The following is a 23,132-nucleotide window of genomic DNA, read 5'->3' as shown; positions in this document are numbered from 1 at the left end:
CTGTTCTGATTGGAGAGGTTGTATTGCTACTTGTGTGATAGCTGGTGGGCTAGTAGTATGACTAGATGTCCCTATCTCATGAGAAGTCATGCATCCTGTCCCTGAACTAGCTGGTGTACTAGTAAGATTACTAGGTGTCCCTAGTTCAGGCCTAAAAGAATGAGGTTGGTCTATAGGTGGTAGAGACAATGAAATAGGTGGTTCCACTATTTGATCACACCTAGACTGTTTGTTAGTGATGTTAGCATAAGGAAAGTTGCTCTCATCAAAACTTACATGTCTAGACACATATAGTCTTCTTGTTATAGGGTCATAGCATCTATATCCCTTATGCTCATGACTATAACCTAAGAAGACACATTGTACAGTTTTGGGGCTAAGTTTGTCTTTTCTGAGTTCACCTAGATGTGGGTAACATGCACAACCAAAAATTCTAAGGTTTGTATAATCAGGAGGTATATGAAATAGTATCTCAAATGGTGTAAGACCCTGAAGTGTGGGAGTAGGAAGTCTGTTTATAATAAAGACTGCAGTGCTAAAAGCATCAAACCATAGATTTTTTGGTAAAGAGCAATGAAAAGATAATGTATTACCCAATTCTGTGATATGTCTATGTTTCCTCTCTGCTTTTCCATTTTGCTGTGGAGTGTAAGGACAAGAGCTCCTGAAAGTGATACCATGCTTGTCTAGAAAGACTCTAAAGTCTCCTTTCTGTAATTCTGGTGCCCCATCTGATTGGAAGTATACTATTTTTTCTTTGAGTAGATTCTCTGTTGTTGCTTTAAAATGGGTAACGCACTTTATGCTATCTGATCTCACTTTCATTGCATATATCCATGCATACTTGCTGTAATCATCTAGAAATAAGATATAGTATCTTGCTCCATGAGGTGTTTGAATAGGAGCTGGTCCCCATATATCACAGTGTATCATGTGTAGTGGATGATTAGTTGTGCTAGAGGATGATGTGAAGGGTAAGCATCTGCTCTTTCCCAATTCACAAGATTTGCAGAAAGGTTTATCATTTATATTGGATACTATGATCTTATGCTCTTGATGAAGTTGTCTGATGGTTCCATTGTGTGAATGTCCAAGTCTAGCATGCCATATGTCATAATTTGTAGTTATCTTGGTGACATGTGCAGCTGTAATATCTTGTGATGTTCTTACACATTGTGCCTCTATAGGGTATAGATTGTTTCTCATTGGCCCCTCTGCTAAGGTCTGTTTGGACCAAATGTCTTTTATTTTGTAACCCCAAGGCATAAACTCTACTGAACATGAGTTATCTTTGGTGAACTTGGATATAGACAGTAGGTTCCTTTTCAAATTTGGGACACATAGAACATTTCCCAAGTCAAAAGCATGTGTAGATGTTAGAAGAGTGGATGTACCTGTGCTAGCAATAGGTAGGAAGTTTCCACTTCCAACCATTACTGCTTCTGTGCCACTATAAGGTTGAGAACCCTTTAAATTATCTGCAGAATGTGTCATGTGACTGCTGGCTCCTGTATCTGCCAGTCATGATGAGTCTTTCCCTTGTATAGGACTGATTATAGCATGACATTCTTCATTGTTTACTTCTTGTTCTTTTTCTGTCATGATAGCAGTGTAACATTCATGAAACTTATCTTCATTGCATTCATTTCCCTCATATATTTCAGCATTGTTGCATTCTAATAATGGTTCTTCATCATAAAGATACATTTCATCACTTGTATCCTCAGCTGTTTGATCTTGATGTTCCTTTGGACTTTGGGACTCAGTGTGATATCCAGCAGGGTTCATAGGTCTGTTTGGTTTGTACCTAAAGAAGCAAACTCCTGCTGAGTGTCCCCATCTTTTGCATATACCACAAGGTACTGTTGTAAAGTCAAAGTCTTCTGCCTTCTGGTTCTTGGTTTGTGAATTGGTTGCTGGCATATTAGAGTATGACCCTTCTCTTCTTTGAGAAGGTTGAGTTCTATAATAAGTGGGTGATGGTCTACCATTTCCTCTCTGATATGACTTTTGAATTGTTCTTTTGGTATAGTATGCTTCTGCATCTTGTTCTTTAGTATGTAGCCACTGCTCATGATGAATTAGCCTAGACTTGAGTTGTGCTAATGTTAGTTGTTCATTGTTGGCTCGAATTGCTACTATGAACTGATCATAATCTGAATCAAGACCTTGTAAGGCCATCCTGACCAGTTCTGGGTCACTGACTCTATCATCTACTGACATCAAAGAGTCTGATGTCTGTTTTAATTCTCTTAGGTAATCTGCAACAGAACTGTTTCCTTTCTTGATATTTTGCAGTTTCTTTCTTAATTGGTCTTTCCTTGATTCAAGGCCCTCATTGTTTGTAATCTCAAGGTAATCCCAAATTTCTTTTGCAGTCTTTAATCCATAAGTGTCATAGTAAATGGATTTAGATAGTGTACTTTTGAGAAAAGACCTCACAAAGCTCTCTTTTGATCTCCAAGCTTGAAATTCTGGATTTACTTGTTCTACTCCTTGTATGAATTTCAATTGTGATGGTTCCTCAATAGAACCAGTAACAAAACCTAGTAAATCATAGGTACTTAACATATTCTCTATTTGGTCTCTCCACATGAGATAATTGGTGTCATCCAATTTCTCAGTGATGAAATTTGTGACTGAAGAAATGGGTGGAAGAGTACCTGTGTTTGTATTTGCGGAAGCCATGAAATGATGATGGTGATGATAATTGCTGGTGTTGGGTCTGAAAAAAACAGTAAGTGATACTGTTCCTTCTCTTTCTTTAAATCTTTCCTTTTAATCTTGATGATTCTTTTCCTTTTCTTGAACCTTTTCCTTTTAATCTTGATGATTCTTTCTTTGAATTTTGATATAATCCTTCTTTTATGTTAATCTTGATCTTCTTTGTTTGTTGATTTTGATTTTATGAGATGTTGATGTTGATTTTGGGAGATTGCTTTTCAAGTTCCAAGAGGAGAAACCCTAATGATCTAACACAGGCTCTGATACCATGTAAGATTTCTCACTTTGAAACTTCAATTTTATTCAATCACTTATGTTCTTTCTTAGTTACATTCTTATTTATACTAAGTATATGTAGAGAGAGGAAGAAACAGAATTAGTAACAATACAACTAACTAATTCTGTTATTTACACAGGGGGAGTGCTTATAGACATGGTGCAGTCTGGCTTGACCTGTGACTTCTGTTGACTACTCAGTCTTCCTTGACCTATGACTTCTGTTGACTACTTTGACCCTTAATAAGCCGAAACCCTAAGTGTATCTCTTATTCTTCTTTCCTCTTTTCTCTTCTTCTCTGCCGAGAAACCCTAGCCACCGAATGTATCTCTTATTCTTCTTTCCTCTTTGCTCTTCTTCTCTGTCGGGAACCTCAGCCACCGAGTGTGTTCCAACAACTTCGGGTACAAATAGTTCTGAATTCTCATTCTTATAGGAATCTTTAACTTTTTTTTGTTGAAATAGGAATCTTTTACTTTAAAAATAATAATTCAAAACTTAAAACTTAGATAAATATGGATGGATTGACTCTATTGTGGTTTCAAGATATCATTAAGTTGTTTTTAACTTAAAATGACTCACAATTCAGACATGATCAATTGTTGGATGAAAAATTAACTCGAAACGTTCCAAAGGAGCTCCTTCTTGGTCTAGAATTCTTTATTTTTAATTCGTGAAACAATGATCTCATCATCAATAGTCTAGCGTCAAATTCAGCCATGTCAAGAGAACACTCAATAACAAGGCATACAAATTAGCTAAATGGGCTCGTATATACTCAATGCACCTTACCTGAAAATTAATGTTGACGTCTCTTTTACAAATATTAACTCTAACATTGGTACCAGTCTTATTGTTCACAATGATCAGTCAAAATTCATGATAGCAAAAGCAACGTCGATTCGAGCTAGAAATAGTGAAGAAAGTGAGGCAATAGCTATTCTCCAAGTTCTCACTTGGGCGGAGGAAAACCAGCATAATACTATAATTGTCGAAAGTGATAGCATCAACCTGATCAAGCACCTGAAGAACCCAATGCACAAAATTCAATGGCAATCAATGCTCCACATTAGAAGTATCAAGGAAATCAGGAATCGTCTTGAAAGCGTCAAATTCAGCCATGTCAAGAGATCACTCAATAACAAGGCATACAAATTAGCTAAATGGGCTCGTGAGAAGAATCTAAGACTTGGAATAATGTCCCGTACTTTTTAGTTACTATGTATTATAATGGTACTCTAGTTTCGCTTTAATGATATTGCATAGTTCAACAAAAAAAAAATTCGATGCACCTAAAATAGAGACGGAAAAGATTGATTTCTTTGACGTTATCTGAAAATTGACACATATGGTTATAATTTGTATGAGATTAGGAGATCATTCACACTAGACAAACTAAACGAAGATATTAGATAGTTTTTGTTGTTGGAACTCCAATCCAAACATATTTATAGTAAGATAACTTTGTAAATTTGGTAGAAAGTATAATTAAAAAAAGCACATTTTCCGAAAACCTTATTTTAGCATAAATAAAACCGGATCAAAATTGTGTTTGGTAGGTTTGAAAAAGAAGACTTAGTTAACAGAGTTGTGTCAGTTATATATAAAGTATAGATACACCCTCAAATCCAATAAAACCCGTCACCACTTCGAGTAGTTAACACTCGACCAAATCCAACGCTTGATGTAGGTTATCTTATAACTATTAGTGGGTTCACCGGGCTGCAGCCCACTAATAGCTCCTCTTGAAAATTCACGGTGCTTACCAGCAGTGCTAGTATACATTATATGCTTAGGTAGCTATATTTGTCGTCACTTTTTAGCAAATGGACCCTTGATGGTGGGGGCTCAGTGTGGGCGCCCTATCCGCACTCGCATCACATGGTGGTGATGCACATACTAAGTTTAGAAAACTTTTAGCATTCTCCAACATCCCATTTTCCCTCACAAGATTACCAATAAAGGATTATACTATGGTTAGTTTTCAAAGCCATTAAGTTAAAGATGTCTCCAAAATAGAAATTTGATGAATGGTAAGAAGATGCCACAAGTATATAAAAACTTTCCTTGAAAGAAATTAGCGTGAAATTAGCGTGATAAATGGCAAAAGAGTGAATAATTTGTTAATAAGTTCTTCAATAACAATTTTATGAAGTCTTGTGGCCGTAACAGATTTTCTCTTTCTCTAATATTAGTAGAAAAATAATATCACCCTTTTTCATGGAAGTTTGAATGAGTTTTTTCAAAAATGTAAAACCTCTTTGAAGGGCCAAAGGGGATGCTGTTTTGGGCACCCCCTTTTAGGGTCGGGAAAACAGTCCACTAGGTGTCCGCAAGGACCAATCAATAGAGAGGATGTCCGAGCCCAGACGGGCCTGCATGTTTCCCACCCCTACTCCCTTTAGTCAGAAAAGGAGATTCCCTGAAGGCCAATTTCCTCCTTGTCTGAAGTAATTGTGCTTTGCCTTCAACATCTTTATTGATCTAACTGAAGACCCACTTTCAAACCAACTTTCAAGCAAATTTTAAGCTTATAATCATCAAATATAGATTTCATAGCTTTAAATACCTTCTTTTTCTTCGACCTCGACGATAAATTTCGAGATGACCTGCCTGAATTTGGTTTATTTTAGTACTGCGGGTAAGTAATTCACACATTTTCTTGCCTGATTTGTAATGAGTATGTCTGTGACTTGTGAGAGAAATTTTCTGGAACAAAATCTCTATGCTTTCGTGATTCTAAAACAAATTAGATCCAGACAACGAAATCTGTATAATTAACAATTATACTTCTTTAAGTGGGAGCACAATTTTCCAGGCAAAACACTACAAGGACGGTTTTGACAAACGAAACAAATTCTTCGAACGCATGAATAGAGTCGTCGATTACTCTTTGTGTATCAAGTCTTCATCATCTTATAGTACTCAACCACAAAATTCGAGCCTTTATACTAGGGTCTCCGCAGACAAAGAAACAGCATAGAAACAAGCAAACACGAAATATTTGCTATCACACCATTCATACGAATACACAAATATATCAATCATATGAAAACATGAATATTTGAGTGTTAGGTCTCCATTCTAAATTTGTGTTTTTCCCTTACTTGCTTGAAGACCATTGACATTATAAGAGAAATACTTCACAACTTAAAGTAGTTTAGGGTATGAACACCATCAAGCCCTTTACTAGTAAAACATGTATTGTATTCTTCTAGCGTGATGTATTTGTATAAAGGTGGATTGTCTTCTGATAATAGTTCCTTAATTGGACCATAAAGCTTTGTCGATGTATCAAAACTTGTACCGAAAAAGCTCGCCACTGATACTCTTGGTCCGACCCGATTAGCTAGTACTCTGTGCTCGGCACTTTTCATCTTGTTATTGCTCAAGAGCTGCATAAAAAAAAATGGTATGAGTCTTGTCAACACGATTTTCCAATTTTAGCCCTAAAGTTGCTAACTTGGCATATACACATCAGTTACCACATCAGTTGTTATGATAAGTACCTGAAGAATGTCACCGATGTTTATCGTTACAGCTCCAGGGACGGGAATGATGTCGACCCAACGATCTTCGTGAAGGAATTGAAGCCCGCCAATGTGGTCTTGGAGAAGAATGGTGAAAAAAGTTGGATCTGAATGCTTACTTGTACCCAAAGTTAGGTCTGGTTCGGTACATGCTGGATAATAGTGACTAGTAAGTGTTAAGTATTTAGCACAGCCTATGACGTCTTTAAGGTAATCTGGTTCGAGCCCAAGAGCCTCAGACAATAACTCTATTACTGTCTCTCCTAGATTCATAACATGATTCGTATACTCCAAGTTTATATCCCTGAAAAATTATATAAGTTCGACTATAAGACGATTACTTCAAGCAAGAAAAGAAGTTGTCTTTTTAACCAGTTGTGTGGGTTGCTCTGACTCCAAACTTTTCTAGGAACCCTAGTCCTAAACCGTAAACCTAAACCCTAAGGTCAACCTCATCGCCTAAGTATAGTGGATTTGCCACTGAGGATATGAGGTACACACAACCATTAGTAAGGGGCAGAATCAATCGTTTCGTCCCTTTAACAATTGTTTTAAATGAGTCTTACGACAGGGTTAAGGGCAGAACCATCAGTAAGCTAACATAGGTTGTAGCCTGGGTCAACCTATTGAAAGTTCGCTACCGAGGGACCTACTAGATTAAATATTTTATAGTAGCACTAGTTAGATCAGGTCAATCTATAGAAATTCCTGGTTCCGCCCCTGTATAGGGTTATTCTCGAATTAGGGCAACAAGGATATAAGCAAATTGCAAGTGTAAGAAGATATATATACCTGCAGATTTCAGGCAAGTCTTGAGGATCAATAGGGTCAGGAATAAACATTGAACAACTCAAAGTATCTCTCCAATTAGCAGACCTAGTCTTAAAAAGATCAAAATTACTATTTGATCTTACTCTTTTATTCATATCTCTACTATAAAACTCTTTCTTTACTTCTAAATCTTGTTCATTAAATCTTATAACACCTTGAATCATCTCAACCAATACACTTTTAGGTATCCCATGATTCACCAATTGGAAGAAACCCCAATTCTCCGTTGCCCGTCGGATCTCATCAATAACCGTTTTTCGACGATAATTGTCTTTCGTTATTCCTTCCATGTCAATAACCGGAGTGTCGGATGTAATATCATTGTTATGTTTACTTGTTAAAAGGTTTTCTTCTCGAGCAAGCTCGTCTGGTGGTCGGACGAATATACGAGGGATATTTATGACTCCCGAGTCGACTACTCCTTTGACTCCCGCCTTTGTTTCGTCGAAATCTTGTAGCTCTTTCTAGCGACCATTGTCTCCGGTAGCACTATTTACTTCCATTGAATTATTTGTTTAGGTGAGTGTTGAGATAGAAATTTTGTGTGGTTGATGTGCACTCGTTTGGTGATATTTATAACAAATGGGCAAAAAGGTTGCCTTTTCGGACTATATATAAATAAAGGAAAAATGAAATGCCTGACTTAACAAAAGGACAAAATGATGACGTATTTGATGAGGGAGTTCTACGATCTAACTACAAAGAGTTTTTGTCAATATGCGAACGCCTCTATGCCAGAAGGGAAGATGACTAAGCCCTTGGATAGCTATCTCCGTTGGCGAGTTGGTCAACTCACACCCGCCCTTCGCCCGAAAAGTCAAGTATTTGGGTGATAGGCCAGTTCGCGAGCTTGATGTTCAAAATTGAGGCTATCTTTTCTTTTTACGAGCCTACCACTTTAATATAAATTTGTGTACATCAAATATGGAGATAATTAGGTACAAATATAGTATAAACAATTCAGAAAATTTATCGTCGTTTATACAAGAATTTTCATATATGTGAGACTATCTTTACTAGGATGATATAATCTAAAAACCAATACACTATGATAATATCATATTAATATGATTGATATGACTGTTTCAATTTGTGGTTTCTCCAATTATTTCGTCGTTTATACAAGTATTTTCATATAATCTAAAAACCAATACACTATGATAATATCATATTAATATGATTGATATTATTGGTATGAAAAACCTCCGTTTCAATTTGTGGTTTCTCCAATTATTTCGTCATGTGAGAGCTTGAAATGACTTAAACATGAAATTCCATCAAGTCCTTTTGAATAGAAGTGCAACAAATATTCCCGCGCTGTGATTTCTTTGTATTTCGGAGGATTCGTTTCTGATAACAATTCTTTGATGGGACCGTACTTTCTCGTTGTTTCTTGTAGGTCGGTACCGTTGAAAAAACTTGCGACTGATACACGTGGATTTGCGTGATTCACTAACACTCGGTGCTCCAGGCTTTTAAATTGGTCATTTGATATTAACTGCATACAGAAATTAATAACATTAAGCCACTTTATATTATATAAGTCTAAAAGCAGACAAGTCAGACTATTCAAATTCAAACAACTCAGACTAATCAAATTCAAACAAGTCAAACTTAGCGAGTTATTCAGACACTCAAAAGAAGAAATAAGCACTATACTTTTAGGTAGTGTTTACTTCTTTCTCATTGTCTAAGTTTGACTTGTATAGTTTTGAATCGTCCGACTCCGATGGACATGAAATTACTCCACATAAGACATTTTGACAAGTCAGACATAATGATTCTGACATCACGAGTCAGAAGAAACCAAACATTTCGAAATTGCTCTCCATAATACCTGTAAAAGATCACCAATGTTAACAATGAGAGATCCATGCAAGGGAGTGACATCAACCCATTGGTTCTCATAAAGAACTTGAAGGCCACCAATGTGATCTTGAAGGAGAATAGTGAGGAAATCGACATCCCAGTGTTTGGTTGTACCCATAGTGAGTTCTGGTTCTGGACATTCCGGATAATAGTGACACAAAATCACCAAACCTTTATCACAATCTATATCGTTAAGATGGTTCCGGTTCAGTCCAAGACTCTCTGATAATAATTCCAACAATTCCGAACCCAAGTTTTTTATATGTTTCGTGTAGTTTATTATCGTCTCCCTGCACGCACAAATTAATTGAAAAATAACAAAACAAGTCAGATTCAGATTAGTCAGGGTCGATGGAATTAAAAAAATCGAAGAAAAAAAACCTAAAATTCAACTGCTAGGCCAATAGATGATAATTTACTTACCTTAGAACAATGGGAATTTTTTCAAGTTCGGGAGGATTAGGAGCCCTATAAAAATAAGTGTCCCTCCAATTAGCGGAAGGTGCTTCATAAAGATCAAAATTACTAATATAAGCTGAATTTGTCGTGAGATCGCGCGAATATAGATTAGCTTTTAATTCCACTGGTTGTTCATGAAATAATCGAACTTTATCAATCATTTCGTCAAGAACATTTATCGGAATCCCATGGTTTATTATTTGAAAAAACCCAAACTTCTCTGCTGCATTTTTCACTTGATCCACAACCAATTTACGTTGATTTTCATCGTTTTTGGTGATACCTCCAAGATCTATGATTGGTATAGTGACATCAACAAGTTTATCAAGTGAAGTTGATTTCTCGTTTAAACCTGGCGGTCCGATGAAAATTTGGGGTATTTTGTTAATTCCTGCGTCAACTAGTCCTTTAACACCTGCTTTTGTTTCATCAAAAGCTTTCATTTCTTTCATTCGATCATAATTCGATTCACATTGAGTTGATGTCCCATTGATGGGAGTGGAAGTTGAGATAATTACCATCCTCTTGTTCCTTAGATTTCCAATTTGAGTTCAATTTGAGTGAATTGGTTTCCATTATAAAGTATTTTTATAGTAAATGAAAAGGATAAGGTCATTACTAATATAGACCACTAGTTAGATTGAGGGACAGAGTCTTGATACACATTTCACTTACAAGGATGGAAAGGTTTATGGTTTAGAATTTAGCTTACGTATCAGCACACGTCAATCTAAACGTTGAGAAAATACAACTTTTTAGCTCACACGTAAGGAGGAATTTCGTGCCACAAATATGGACGGGAGTCGTAATTCTATTACAATTGTACAAAATATGAACTCAAAAAAAAAAATCAACTTCAACGAGAACCACTTGTTCTACATACTATTAAACCATCCAAAATTTTGTTAATGTAGTTTGTCTTGTACTTTTTGTTGTCTGATTGAGTTGTTCAAAGTTTGATCTAGTTTTCAGTCTGACTTGTTTTGGAGGACGAATCCAATAGTTTTAGATGTTTTAAAACTGTTTAAGGCGTAAGCTTCGGGGCATGTCTTGACAAGGCAGTCACATGATGCCTTACGTACTTAAAGCTGAAAAATAAAACGTGTGCAACTGAAGTCACTTGTCATTTTTGAGTTGGACAAAATTAAGATATTTGATCTATTAAATACTTAAGACTATATTATGCTAGTAATGTAGAAAACTATGTCATATCTTTATGTACTTGGTGTCGAGTTCTTCACAAACAAATAGTTCACACTTTGCACACATTGAGGTGTACGCCTTGAGCCGTAAAACCATATTTTAAAACAATGACAGTTCTTTCGTGTTATTTCAAATATAGTGCCTTGATTTCATATCTCATGTCAAATTTCATATTCAAGTCACATTTCATATATGAAATCGACAAAAACATTTAGATCTCAAGTCAGATTACACATCAGCCGAATTCTGCTATTTGGAACTCTTTTGGATTTCGAGTCAGATTTCATATCTGAATTCTACAAAAGAAATACCACGTAATGACCTCGTACTTACGAAATCCAGCATGCTCCATTTGTTCATTCGAGATAAAGAAGTCATACTTAACTCGATTACACCTTTCATTTATATACCATTGATAAAATTGAACTTCACTACAAGGCTATTAGGTTTTGTGCAGTTATTTATATAGTTTCATCACAACTCTAGCCGTTTTCATCTTTTTTTTGTGTGTGTTGAAAGAGTTTTTTTTGTCTTTAAAATAACTACACTAAAGAAAGATACTAAACAAAAGGATCAATCGTGTCATTGATGACAGTAACAATATCAAAGAGGAAAATAATTTTTTAATGTAACATACCATGTTAAAGGTTAAATAAGTTAAAAAATAAGACTTGACAAGGGATTATTTTGCATTTGGGTCAAATCAAAATAGAGGTAAAATCTGCAACTTATGTTTATTTCAAGGGGGCTTATACACAACTAGGTATAATTCAGGGGTAGTTTAGCAATTTGATGGAAACTAAAGGACCAAAGTAAAATTTGGTCAGGTATTATGATTGTTCATGAACTCCTTGTAAATCAAATGATTCCTCACTTTCTTGTGATAAAATTGTAAGATTATTAATTTGTATTGATGATTCCAAAATTTGATGGTTTTGTGCTCGTTAATGTACGTACTTCGTGTGGAAGAAGGAATTTGGTACCCATACTGAGAGAATAAGAGTTGCTAAGGGCTTAGTTTGCATTTGGGTCAAGTCAAAATAGAAATTAAATCTGTAAGTAATGTTGATTACATAGGGCTTGTAGACAATCGAGTATAATTCAAGGGTAGTTTAGTAATTTGATGGAAACTGGAGGACCAAAGTGAAATATGGACAGGTAAAAAGATTGTTTATCACCTACTTGATCTAAATTAAACTGATTCCTCTCTTTCTTGTGATACAATTTTAAGATTATCAATTTGTTTTGATAATTCTAGAATTTGATGGTTTTGTGCTCGTTAATGTACTTCAGTGTGGAAGAAGGAATTTGGTACGTGTAATGAGAGGTCTGGAATAGGTATCACTGGTTGATTTTCTCTTGAAATTCAATTTAGATGATATGAATATGTTATTTGTCTCGATATATTATATGGAAGTTGAAAAACGGTTTTCCCTGCTTAAAATGATCAACTTTAGACATTCAAACAACATCTACCCTAAACACAATGTACAACCGATGATAATCCTAGTTAGAGAGTTTACACAAACTTTTGTTGTAGAAAAAGCTTGGGTGTTTGTTCGCCCATTTGAAAACGAGGGAAAGCCATGGCTAAATACGCAACCTCTTCTTCTAATGACAGTAGATGCTGAGCTGAAGGTATAGTTAGACTTTCAGAAAGAATTCATAATCTTGTGTTCATGTTTACTATGGTTGAATATTCAATCATTATGATGTATATGATGAAAATATCACCATCAAACTCTCCTTCATTTTCCATAAGGTTCTTTCTAGAGAATTCTTTCTCTAGAATCCTTAACTATAAAAACATCTAGTATCTAGATTATTCTCTTATTAGTGTATTCTAGAAACTTATTTCAAGAATAATAAAACTTTCTAGAGAAGCTTCTAGAAAGTGTCTTTTACATACTCTAGAGATATCCTAACAACTGGTATAACTAGCCATGTAATCATTCTCATTTGGTCATCACAACATCAAACAACTTGAGAGCTTGTATACAAGTGAGAGCATAAAGAGTGAGTGTGAGTGTAGTTAAAAGAGTGTTGGAGTTGTGAGTCATAAGTATATAAAGCAGAGTGTTTGTAATTGTATTTGAGTAATAAAAATATACATTTCAAAGATAAAGTTCTCATCCCAAAGATATTATTTTTCAACAGTACATACATAATTTTCTTGCAGAAATTAGGTTTTATTGGTCTGTATAACATGACTCGAGTTGGTCTTAGAATGTCTAATTTTTTTTGTAAGTTAGACTTAGGTGGTGTTTGCTTTTTTTTTTTCTTTTGAAAATTAGGTTTAATTCGTCTGGATAACATTACTCTGAGTTTTTTTTTTTGTTGAAGTATTTTTTTGTTTGAGTCATGTGTCTTATCTGAATAGCCAACAAGAAGCAAATACCACACTAGTGAAAATTTGAGTGAATATTCCTATGGGAAATTCCAAGATATTCAAAATGGACTCTCATAAAAAAAAAAGATATTCAAAATGGAAACAAGTTGAAATTGATTTTTGAAGCCAAGTCTTTTTTTACTTTTTGTTTTCTATTGGTTTGAATGGTATGGCCGGTTTGTATTGTTTCTACTCTTTTCCTTTTTTTTTTTCTTCCTCAATTATTTTAGAACCTACTCCTAGACCTTTTTTTTTTTTGTTAAGAACCTACTCCTAGACTTGTCTTCTTATTGGATCTTATCCTTGAACCCTAATCCTAATTAATTGGATGATTTTGGCTATTCTTCTCCAATTTTCTCCCAAAAAATGAGAATCCGCATCAACTCCTAACAAGTTCCTATTTTTTCCGGTTTCCCCAACTCGTCTACTTCACCCCAAAAATAGAAAAATTCTTGATGAAGATCAAACTTTAGAGCCAGTACTATTTCGACCATCTTTAACTTTTGTATATAATTCTATTTAAAACAACAAGATTGCATGAGTATGATATACAATCTGTTCTATCTTATAGGTTCTACAAACCACTTTACATACTACTGTTTATATTTTTTATAACACAATTTCAATATATCATGAAGTTGTACCTATGACGAGAATCGAACTTGTGACTTTTAAATTTTCGGAATGAATATCCAACCATTGCACCACAACAAAAAGTGGTGGTGCTTTTTGCATACTATTGAAAGCATTGGATTGCAATATTCTTGTATTTAAATAAACTTTCCAATGGAATCATTGACCTCAATTTGAACCACATATTTTGGTTTTGAAAACTTCTGTCATGTCATGTAGTTATCAATTTGAGTGCTCTTGATTGTTCCACCATGTACTATCTTACTTTTGTATTTGGATGGACACCTCTAAATATATTAGACATGGAGCAAGTGAGTTCCTTCTAACAAAAAATAAAGCAAGTGAGTTCATCTAGCTATTTTTCATGGGAAGCAATTTTCTATACAAGTCCACTTTTTCTGTGTGGAACTTTTACACATGTACGGGTTCAAGAGTAATTCTACACAAAATTACAAGAAAGTATGGGGTGACATGTTTAAATCAAAGCGTAAAACAAACTTTAAGTTAACCTAACAACTACATTGACTCAATATAAGTCCATTTTGTAAGCTTAAAAAAGAATTAGTGACCTAAACGGTGTCCTTCGGCAAAGTAATCTCAAAAGTTGGCTTGAGGGCGAAAAGCATCACCATCAAGTAGGTCTCATTTGCAAGAAATGGTCAAGTCTTGGTCTAGGCCGATTTATTTGACTAATCATTTTAACGAAAGATTTGGCATGACAATAGAAATAGTCTTTAACAAGCGGTTACTTAGTTTATTTCATCCAATCCGTTGGATTAAGGCCACTTTTGGGTTTCAAGTGTCCATGGACTCTCACAGACTCGGGTGTTCATGACGTGTCGAAGTCGGTTTTTTCTTGGACCTTAGCTTTTCTCTCTCTTGTGCACCACACGCTCGCATCATCTACCTATAAAAGCCGACCTCCCGAAGACCCACTCATCATTTATCATCAAACACACAATCCTTCAACAACCAATCCAACAATTTCTTCTCTCCATCTCTTTCTCTCTCTAAACCTAATCAATCTACACATCTTTCTCTAACATGGGTAGCCAAAAAGAAGGAAGAAACTCCGGCAAAGGAGGAGATGTTAATCAACGGAACCCAAGTAGACTCCAACGCCGGGCACCCGCTTCTATCCAAATTAATCCCGCCTCGAGTTTCGCGTCGGATTGGAAAGTTGCTATTCCTCTTTTATCACCGTTGGCTTTATCACCCACTTCACCTCCTCTTAAATTTCAAGAACCAACGGGTCAGATCTCATCATCGTCGTCAAGGAAGGAATCAAGTTCTAGGCCGCAGAGTTTGATTACTACGACGGCAGTCCAGACAGCTATTGATAAATCTAATTTGAACACGTGGCAACATCCTGGTGGTCCATTTCATTATGATCCTACTAAACCTTCAAAATTTGTGCCTTCTTTTGTTCCTAGTTGTAGATAGAGTTTGAAATACTTGGTGGGTATCATCATTTTTAGATGTGATGAATCCATTTTGATGGTTCCTTATCATTAAGGAATCTTTTTCTTTTTTGCAACATTAGAGAATCAAATTAGTGTATACTTCATGTATTATAGTGTATATTTATTTATATAATTATAAAGAAAGTATGTGAATGAAATTGCTATACATATTCGTTATCAATGGTATACAATAGACCCCCTTTAACAAAAAAAATGGTATACAATAGATTAAGGACCGTCCATATCACAACTCTAAACCATAAATTCTAAAGCATTGGTTTTGTTTAAGGAGTGGTCCGAGGAATTCATACTTGCGGGTGAAAACGATCAGAAATCAAATACTCGTCATATTCACTCGAGTACGAACAAACACTTGGGAGTCTATAGGATGAAGGTGGGTAGAATTCATTCAACCACCGTACTTAATGGAGTGGGTCGAATATTGAAGTTTGCCTGAAGAATATAGACCCCATTTCATTTTCAACTAAGAAGCTACATTTCACTAGAAAGACACAGATATTATCATCCAACTAAAGTAGATTTTACAAACGTTTCCAGTAAATTTCACAAAGGTACCTTTACTTTTATCTTTACTTTCAACAAATATTTCATCTAGATTACCTATTCTATGTCCCATCTCAAAATATTTCTCGTAATTTGTCAGGTTGAAAATATATAAAATTTATAATTGAGCATGTATTGTAAGGATACTGACCCAATAAGATAAAGTTATATTTGCGTCAACATATTGTTGGGACTAAATGATTCATAATAATCCTTTCACCATTTTCTCTTATGGTGGGTCAATACCATGGGCCCTGCAGCCCTGCAAGATTTCAACTTTATTCATTAATGGTGGTGTATGGTGAATCCAAGGACCAGGAATGACCCAATGTAGTGACTTTTGATCTTTCCATTGGTAGATGGAAGATGGAAGATGGAAGATGGAGACCCATAAGAAGCAACTGATTTGACATGTCTTGTCTTGTGTGTTTCTTGTGCTATTGAGAGAAAGAGAAAGAAAAAGAGTGAGTGGTTTCAATAAGTGTTGGGTGGCCAATCCTTTTCCCTTTGAAGACTAATTTGTTTTTTCTCATTTAAATCTATAGTTGGGTTTAGACTAATTTGTATAAGATGCAGATTGGTTTCAAAACCTCAACCTAACTCTGATGTGTGAGGTGTATATGTCAAGACTAACTAACCAACCATATCTATAGAAATTTTTTCCTTAATTATTAGTTTTTGCTAAATTTCTCACCATTATTTTCTTTTGAAGTTGTGTACTTAATTTCTTTTTTGCTTACGTCCTTAAAACATCGGCCTAATCTTTTAGCTTGTACTGACCGATGACGTAAATCCATAAGTGAAGGAAGACCTCAATTTGTAAAGTAGTTTCTAGAGTAGGATTATTAAGACATGAAATGGCTCTCTACCTCTCGATTTCTATCCCTAACAATGTCCAAAATTTCTCTTTGTATAACAATTTAAGTTACAAAATAAAATTGATACGACTATTGACTATGACAAGAGTATGAGAACAACAAAAACAACAGGTGCATTAAGATCTTTAATTAAAACATTCGATTTATTGATTAAAACTCCCTTATGAATTTTTTTGTTTAGGTGAAAAAGGATCAGTCAAATTTTTTTAGTTTTCAACCCTGATACTTTTTAATTTGCAACACTTTGCGACAATTTTGCATCAGTTTTGCGACACTTTGCAACAGCTTTGTAACACCTTCCGAAAGCGTTGTAAAAAATATTAGGTTTTTATCAAAAAAGTATACAAGTATTCGAGTTGTTAACATAAAAATACAAATATTTGAGCTTTTAATAAAAAATAAAAATAAATTATCTTTTTAATTAAAAAATAAATAAATTGGCTTTTGGGCCAATTTCTTGTTTAATATGTTATTCCATGTTCTTTTGCTCAATTCTTCGACATTTCTATCATAATTGATAAATCCAACTCAAGACCCAACTTATTAGGAATTGTCAAAAAGGTTATTATTCTTTATTTTATCACAATTATCAATTGAAAAATTAACCAAGAGGCATCTTATATTCAACTCAGACTTTGGGTTTTTTCATGCTATATTTCAAAACGTCAGTTCTTCCATTTGGAATTCCTAATAAATTCTTGACTCCTTCAAAAGAATGGGCATTTCAAAATCGAAGAAGGCACAAAAAGAGTCAATTCTATTGTGTCTGAATTTTAATCAGGAGTTATTCAACTTAGCTTTGTATCTCGACTTTTCAGTCATATGACGTTTGATTTTTTTTTGTTGAAAGTCATATGACGCTTGATATCATTTCCGAAATCAAAATACTAATCGGGTCAAGTAAGTGTTTTTAAGATATTATTATTTTTATAGTTATTAAAAGTTAAATAATCATTATAACAACTGGTGGATATTATTACTATCATAAAGACTACATATTCTTCTCATATTATTACATTCATAATTGAGTAAAACACTTCAATTTTTCGCTAATATGAAAAGACAGTAGAAATCATAAACAAATTCAACCACAAACAAAGGGTACCTTAATGTAAACCAGAATCTGAAAAATAGAAAGCTAGAAGTCGCCCGTTTTCTGACTGCAGTATGTTACATCATGAATCATGAACATGTAAAAATGAAACTTCGATAATCTGAAATGATAACATAAGGGACCTAAAGGTCTTGTAATATGTTAGCAAGAAAAGTGGAAATAATGAGGCTCGCCGAAGAAAAACGTACTAATTCATACTCGGTTTTTGAGCTTTTAACTCAAAACCGATTGGTTATGAGTGGATCGGTCGTGGGATGTATATGTGGTTCACATGCTAGCCTTTGTAGTTTTTTTTTTCTGTTGAAGATTAGCCCTAGTACTCGTGCCACCATTTTGATTTTAATGCTTTTACTAATTCTTAATGCGCAATATTTCGCGTGGAATATATTTTGGGCCTTGACGTTTGCTAATACAAGGCCCACATAGAATTTAGCATAAAGTCCCTGAAATCTCAGCCACGCCCGCCATTTGATCAACCCACACAGAGTAATTACAAGAGAGTCATGCTAATATCTAACAGTAACTGAAGTACTATTGCTAGAAATGAAGTCAGGATCCTGTGAAGGCTTTTTTCTATTACATAAGCATAAGTGTAAATGTGCATATTTGGTTATTTGTTAGAGCATATTGAGGCTCATTCTAGTTAAGAACCTATTCACAAAGAAAGGATTGCCTAAGACTTATCTACTTTACAAATTTTGATGTTCAACCGACGTGGATTAATGTTAGAATCTCGCTTAGTGTTAGGATTAGAGTTATTCAACATTCTTCCTCCATGAAAGACTAAGGTCACACAGCCGACCCGTCCCTAAAACACTAGCTCTGATACAAGGTCTTGTGAGGTTAACTCTCTTTGAAAACTAACTTGGTAACCCTTCGACCCAAGAGTTGTTGATGGAAGGAAAGGTTTAGTTCTCGTGGGGAAGAAACGGTCGGATGTAGTACCAATTATATTTCGCCTAAGAATAAGTTAAGCTTGTTCTTCATAAATGTCTAGGATGAAAATTCTATAGGCACCTAACCCTATTGTTATAGGGTTGAAGTGCATACAGAGTAAGTTGGGTTGTTTTATGGTTATAAGTTATAACCCTTGTAATGTTTTTTAAGAGAAAATTGTGTATTTCTTTTAAAACATTGAAATGAAAATTTATATCACAATTTATGATCCTTAGAGTAGTCACAGTAGGAAAAAAAATGTCAAATAAACTCGAGGTTATAACTTTGATGCTTGAACTGAAGTAGTAATAGTCAAATATAACATCAGTTTACACATTCAGTACAAAAAAACCTATACCATATTTGTTTGAGTTCAAAGTAAAATGTCATGGCTAGAGAGCACAAATTTTTTTTCAACTATCATTACATCATATTACGTTTTCTTTTACGTGACATGGCATACAACACCAAAAATCCAACTCACTGGGGACATGGATACCCGAATGTAGGCTTGGGCCCATAACTTTCTTTCCCACACGAATGTTGGCTTAAAGTCCATATAAACGAATCCTATAATCCATCGAAATTAACCCGAAAGGCCATAGAAACTAACCAACCATATCTATAGAAATTTTTTCCTTTATTATTAGTTTTTGCTAAATTTCTCACCATTATTTTCTTTTGAAGTTGTGTACTTAATTTCTTTTTTTCTTTCGTCCTTAAAACATCAGCCTAATCTTTTAGCTTGTAGTGACCGATGACTTAAATCCACAAGTGAAGGAAGACCTCAACTTGTAAAGTAGTCTCTAGAGTAGGATTATTCAGACATGAAATGGCTCTCTACCTCTCGATTTCTATCCCTAACAATGTCCAAAATTTCTCTTTGTATAACAATTTAAGTTACAAAATAAAATTGATACGACTATTGACTATGACAAGAGTATGGAACAACAAAAACAACAGGTGCATTAAGATCTTTAATTAAAACATTCGATTTCATCAACAAATAAATAGATTTAATTTAGGAAATTTGATTGAAACTCCCTTATGAATTTTTTTGTTTAGGTGAAAAAGGGTCAGTCAAATTTTTTTAGTTTTCAACCCTAGATACTTTTTTATTTGCAACACTTTGCGACAATTTTGCAGCAGTTTTGCGACACCTTACAACAGCTTTTGCAACACCTTCCAAAAGCGTTGTAAAAAATATTGGGTTTTTTATCAAAACAGTATACAAATATTCGAGTTGTTAACATAAAAATACAAATATTTGAGTTTTTAATAAAAAAATAAATTATCTTTTTAATTAAAAAATAAAGAAATTGGCTTTTGGGCCATTTTCTTGTTTAATATGTTATTCCATGTTCTTTTGCTCCGTTCTTCGACATTTCTATCATAATTGATAAATCCAACTCAAGACCCAACTTATTAGGAATTGTCAAATAGGTTATTATTCTTTATTTTATCACAATTATCGATTGAAAAATTAACCAAGAGGCATCTTATATTCAACTCGACTTTGGGTTTTTTCATGCTATATTTCAAAATGTCAGTTCTTCCATTTGGAATTCCTAATAATTTCTTGGCTCCTCAAAAGAATGGGCATTTCAAAATCGAAGAAGGCACAAAAAGAGTCAATTCTGTTGTGTTTGAATTTTAATCAGGAGTTATTCAACTTAGATTTGTATCTCGACTTTTCAGTCATATGACGTTTGATTTTTTTTTTTGTTGAAAGTCATATGACGTTTGATATCATTTCCGAAATCAAATACTAATCCGGTCAAGTAAGTGTTTTTAAGAAATTATTATTTTCATAGTTATTAAAAGTTAAATAATCATTATAACAACTGGTAGATATTATTACTATCATAAAGACTACATATTCTTCTGATATTATTACATTCATAATTGAGTAAAACACTTCAATTTTTCGCTAATATGAAAAGACAGTAGAAATCATAAACAAATTCAACCACAAACAAAGGGTACCTTAATGTAAACCAGAATCTGAAAAATAGAAAGCTAGAAGTCGCCCGTTTTCTGACTGCAGTATGTTACATCATGAATCATGAACATGTAAAAATGAAACTTCGATAATCTGAAATGATAACATAAGGGACCTAAAGGTCTTGTAATATGTTAGCAAGAACAGTGGAAATAATGAGGCTCACCGAAGAAAAACGTACTAATTCATATTCAGTTTTTGAGCTTTTAACTCAAAACCGACTGGTTATGAGTGGATCCGTCGTGGGATGTATATGTTGTTCACATGCTAGCCTTAGTACTTTTTTTTGTGTTGAAGACTAGCCCTAGTACTTGTGCCACCATTTTGATTTTAATGCTTTTACTCATTCTTATTGCGCAGTATTTCGCGTGTAATATATTTTGGGCCTTGACGTTTGCTAATACAAGGCCCGCATAGAATTTAGCATAAAGTCTCTGAAATCTCAGCCACGCCCGCCATTTGATCAACCCACACCGAATAATTACAAGAGATAAGTCATGCTAATATCTAACAGTAACGAAAGTGCTATTGCTAGAAATGAAGTCAGGATCCTGTGAAGACTTTTTTCTATCTACAAACTACTACATAAGCATAAGTGTAAATGTGCATATTCGGTTATTTGTTAGAGCATATTGAGGCTCATTCTAGTTAAGAACCTATTCACAAAGAAAAGATTGCATAAGACTTATCTACTTTACAAATTTTGATGTTCAACCGACGTGGATTAATGTTAGTATCTCGCTTAGTGTTAGGGTTAGAGTCATTCAACATTCTTCCTCCATGAAAGACTAAGGTCACACAGCCGACCTGTCCCTAAAACACTAGCTCTGACACAAGTTCTTGTGAGGTTAACTCTCTTTGAAAACTAACTTGGTAACCCTTCGACCCAAGAGTTGTTGATGGAGGGAAAGGTTTAGTTCTCGTGCGGAAGAAATGGGTCGGATGTAGTACCAATTATATTTCGCCTTAGAATAAGTTAAGCTAAGGGTGTACACGAGCAGAGCTCTTAACGAGCTGCTCGAGCTCGGCTCGACTAGTGCTCGTGCTCGACTCGAATATTAACGAGCCCGAACTTAACACGAGCTCAAAATCAAGCATGTTTACATAAACGAGCCGAGCTTGAACATTCTTTAGTGTATCACGAGCTACTCGTGAACAGCTCGTTTAACATACTCTTATAATAGTATAGTACATAATTACGTATTAGTATTGAAACTTGTACATGAAATATCAACCATTAAAAATTATCGGAATACGAATCATTAATCATTATTATTGTATGTGACAAATGATCATTGAAGTATTTTGATGATTTAGAAAGTTTTAATTTGAAGTATTTTGATAAACGAGCTTAGAACAATGCGAGCTCGAGCTCTTTCAAACTTATACGAACCGAGCTTGAACAAGTGGACAATTACTCGAGCGAGCTCGAGCTCGAGCTCGACAGTCAAATACACTAACCGAGCTTAAACATCTTACTACTCGGCTCGGCTCGGCTCGACTCGACTCGAATCGAATACACCCCTTAAGCTTGTTCTTCATAAATGTCTAGGATGAAAATTCTAGAAGGCACCTAACCCTATTGTTATAGGGTTGAAGTGCATATAGAGTAAGTTGGGTTGTTTATGGTTATAACCCTTTGTAATGTTTTTTAAGAGAAAATTGTGTATTTCTTTTAAAACATTGAAATGAAAATTTATATCACAATTTATGACCCTTAGTCCTTAGAGTAGTCACTCTAGAAAAAAAAAACGTCAAATAAACTCGAGGTTATAACTTTGATGCTTGAACTGAACCTTTTTTTTTTGTTGAAAGACTTGAACTGAACCTAGTAATAGTCAAATATAACATCAGTTTACATTCAGTATAAAAAACCCTATACCATATTTGTTTGAGTTCAAAGTAAAATGTCTTGGCTAGAGAGCACAAATTTCTTTTCAACCATCACTTTACGTTTTCTTTTATGTGACATGGCATACAACACCAAAAATCCAACTCACTGGGGACACGGATACCCGAATGTAGGCTTGGACCCATAACTTTTTCCCCACCCAAATGTGGGCTAAAAAAACGACATTAAAAAACGACTAAAAAGAAACCGATCACAGATCGGAAGTTGATGTAGCTGATTCTCTTTAGACAAGTCATTTCTCTATTAATACGGCTCGTCTGATGGGATCCTTGCCACGACGGACTTCAGCCTGTGATCCGCCCATTTTCGGGCTATTTAGGAGTATTTTTTTCGAACCTTGTTTATTTT

General features: G+C 34.7%; 3 protein-coding genes across 3 annotated transcripts; 1 reads left to right on the top strand and 2 right to left on the bottom strand.

Moving 5' to 3' along the window:
• Window positions 1–5,985: 5,985 nt before the first annotated feature.
• On the bottom strand, window positions 5,986–7,950 carry LOC147536086 (1-aminocyclopropane-1-carboxylate oxidase homolog 7-like). The gene is made up of 3 exons (XM_086641979.1): window positions 7,324–7,950; window positions 6,511–6,835; window positions 5,986–6,396 (listed from the first exon to the last, which is right to left on the bottom strand). The coding sequence occupies exons 1-3, from the start codon at window positions 7,650–7,652 to the stop codon at window positions 6,145–6,147; spliced, it is 906 nt and encodes a 301-aa protein (XP_086498105.1). The 5' UTR covers window positions 7,653–7,950; the 3' UTR covers window positions 5,986–6,144.
• A 337-nt stretch (window positions 7,951–8,287) lies between these two features.
• On the bottom strand, window positions 8,288–10,352 carry LOC147536085 (1-aminocyclopropane-1-carboxylate oxidase homolog 1-like). The gene is made up of 3 exons (XM_086641978.1): window positions 9,655–10,352; window positions 9,200–9,521; window positions 8,288–8,860 (listed from the first exon to the last, which is right to left on the bottom strand). Exons 1-3 carry the CDS (start codon window positions 10,209–10,211, stop codon window positions 8,573–8,575), a joined length of 1,167 nt encoding a protein of 388 aa, XP_086498104.1. The 5' UTR covers window positions 10,212–10,352; the 3' UTR covers window positions 8,288–8,572.
• Window positions 10,353–14,862: 4,510 nt separating this feature from the next.
• Window positions 14,863–15,536, top strand: LOC147536084 (uncharacterized protein At4g14450, chloroplastic-like). Its single transcript, XM_086642362.1, has one exon. It carries the CDS (start codon window positions 14,960–14,962, stop codon window positions 15,356–15,358), a length of 399 nt encoding a protein of 132 aa, XP_086498488.1. The 5' UTR covers window positions 14,863–14,959; the 3' UTR covers window positions 15,359–15,536.
• Window positions 15,537–23,132: the final 7,596 nt, after the last annotated feature.

Source organism: Eschscholzia californica, unplaced genomic scaffold (genome assembly GCF_041429995.1).
Source record: "Eschscholzia californica isolate CP2 unplaced genomic scaffold, dmEscCali1.0.p SCAF_5, whole genome shotgun sequence".
In the NCBI taxonomy this organism is placed as follows: Eukaryota; Viridiplantae; Streptophyta; class Magnoliopsida; order Ranunculales; family Papaveraceae; genus Eschscholzia; species Eschscholzia californica.
The sequence above is the reverse complement of the archived record's forward strand: the minus strand, read 5'-3'. Positions and strand labels throughout refer to the sequence as shown.

What these genes read in the sequence shown, in the direction of transcription:
- LOC147536086 (XM_086641979.1), bottom strand. Translation starts at nt 7,652, where the DNA reads ATGGAAGGAATAACGAAAGACAATTATCGTCGAAAAACGGTTATTGAT. An exon ending in GACTTGCCTGAAATCTGCAG is followed by an intron (nt 6,836 to 7,323) that starts GTATATATATCT and finishes ATAATTTTTCAG; the next exon opens with GGATATAAACTTGGAGTATA. An exon ending in ACATCGGTGACATTCTTCAG is followed by an intron (nt 6,397 to 6,510) that starts GTACTTATCATA and finishes TTTTTTATGCAG; the next exon opens with CTCTTGAGCAATAACAAGAT.
- LOC147536085 (XM_086641978.1), bottom strand. Translation starts at nt 10,211, where the DNA reads ATGGTAATTATCTCAACTTCCACTCCCATCAATGGGACATCAACTCAA. An exon ending in AAAATTCCCATTGTTCTAAG is followed by an intron (nt 9,522 to 9,654) that starts GTAAGTAAATTA and finishes TTGTGCGTGCAG; the next exon opens with GGAGACGATAATAAACTACA. An exon ending in ACATTGGTGATCTTTTACAG is followed by an intron (nt 8,861 to 9,199) that starts GTATTATGGAGA and finishes TTCTGTATGCAG; the next exon opens with TTAATATCAAATGACCAATT.
- LOC147536084 (XM_086642362.1), top strand. Translation starts at nt 14,960, where the DNA reads ATGGGTAGCCAAAAAGAAGGAAGAAACTCCGGCAAAGGAGGAGATGTT.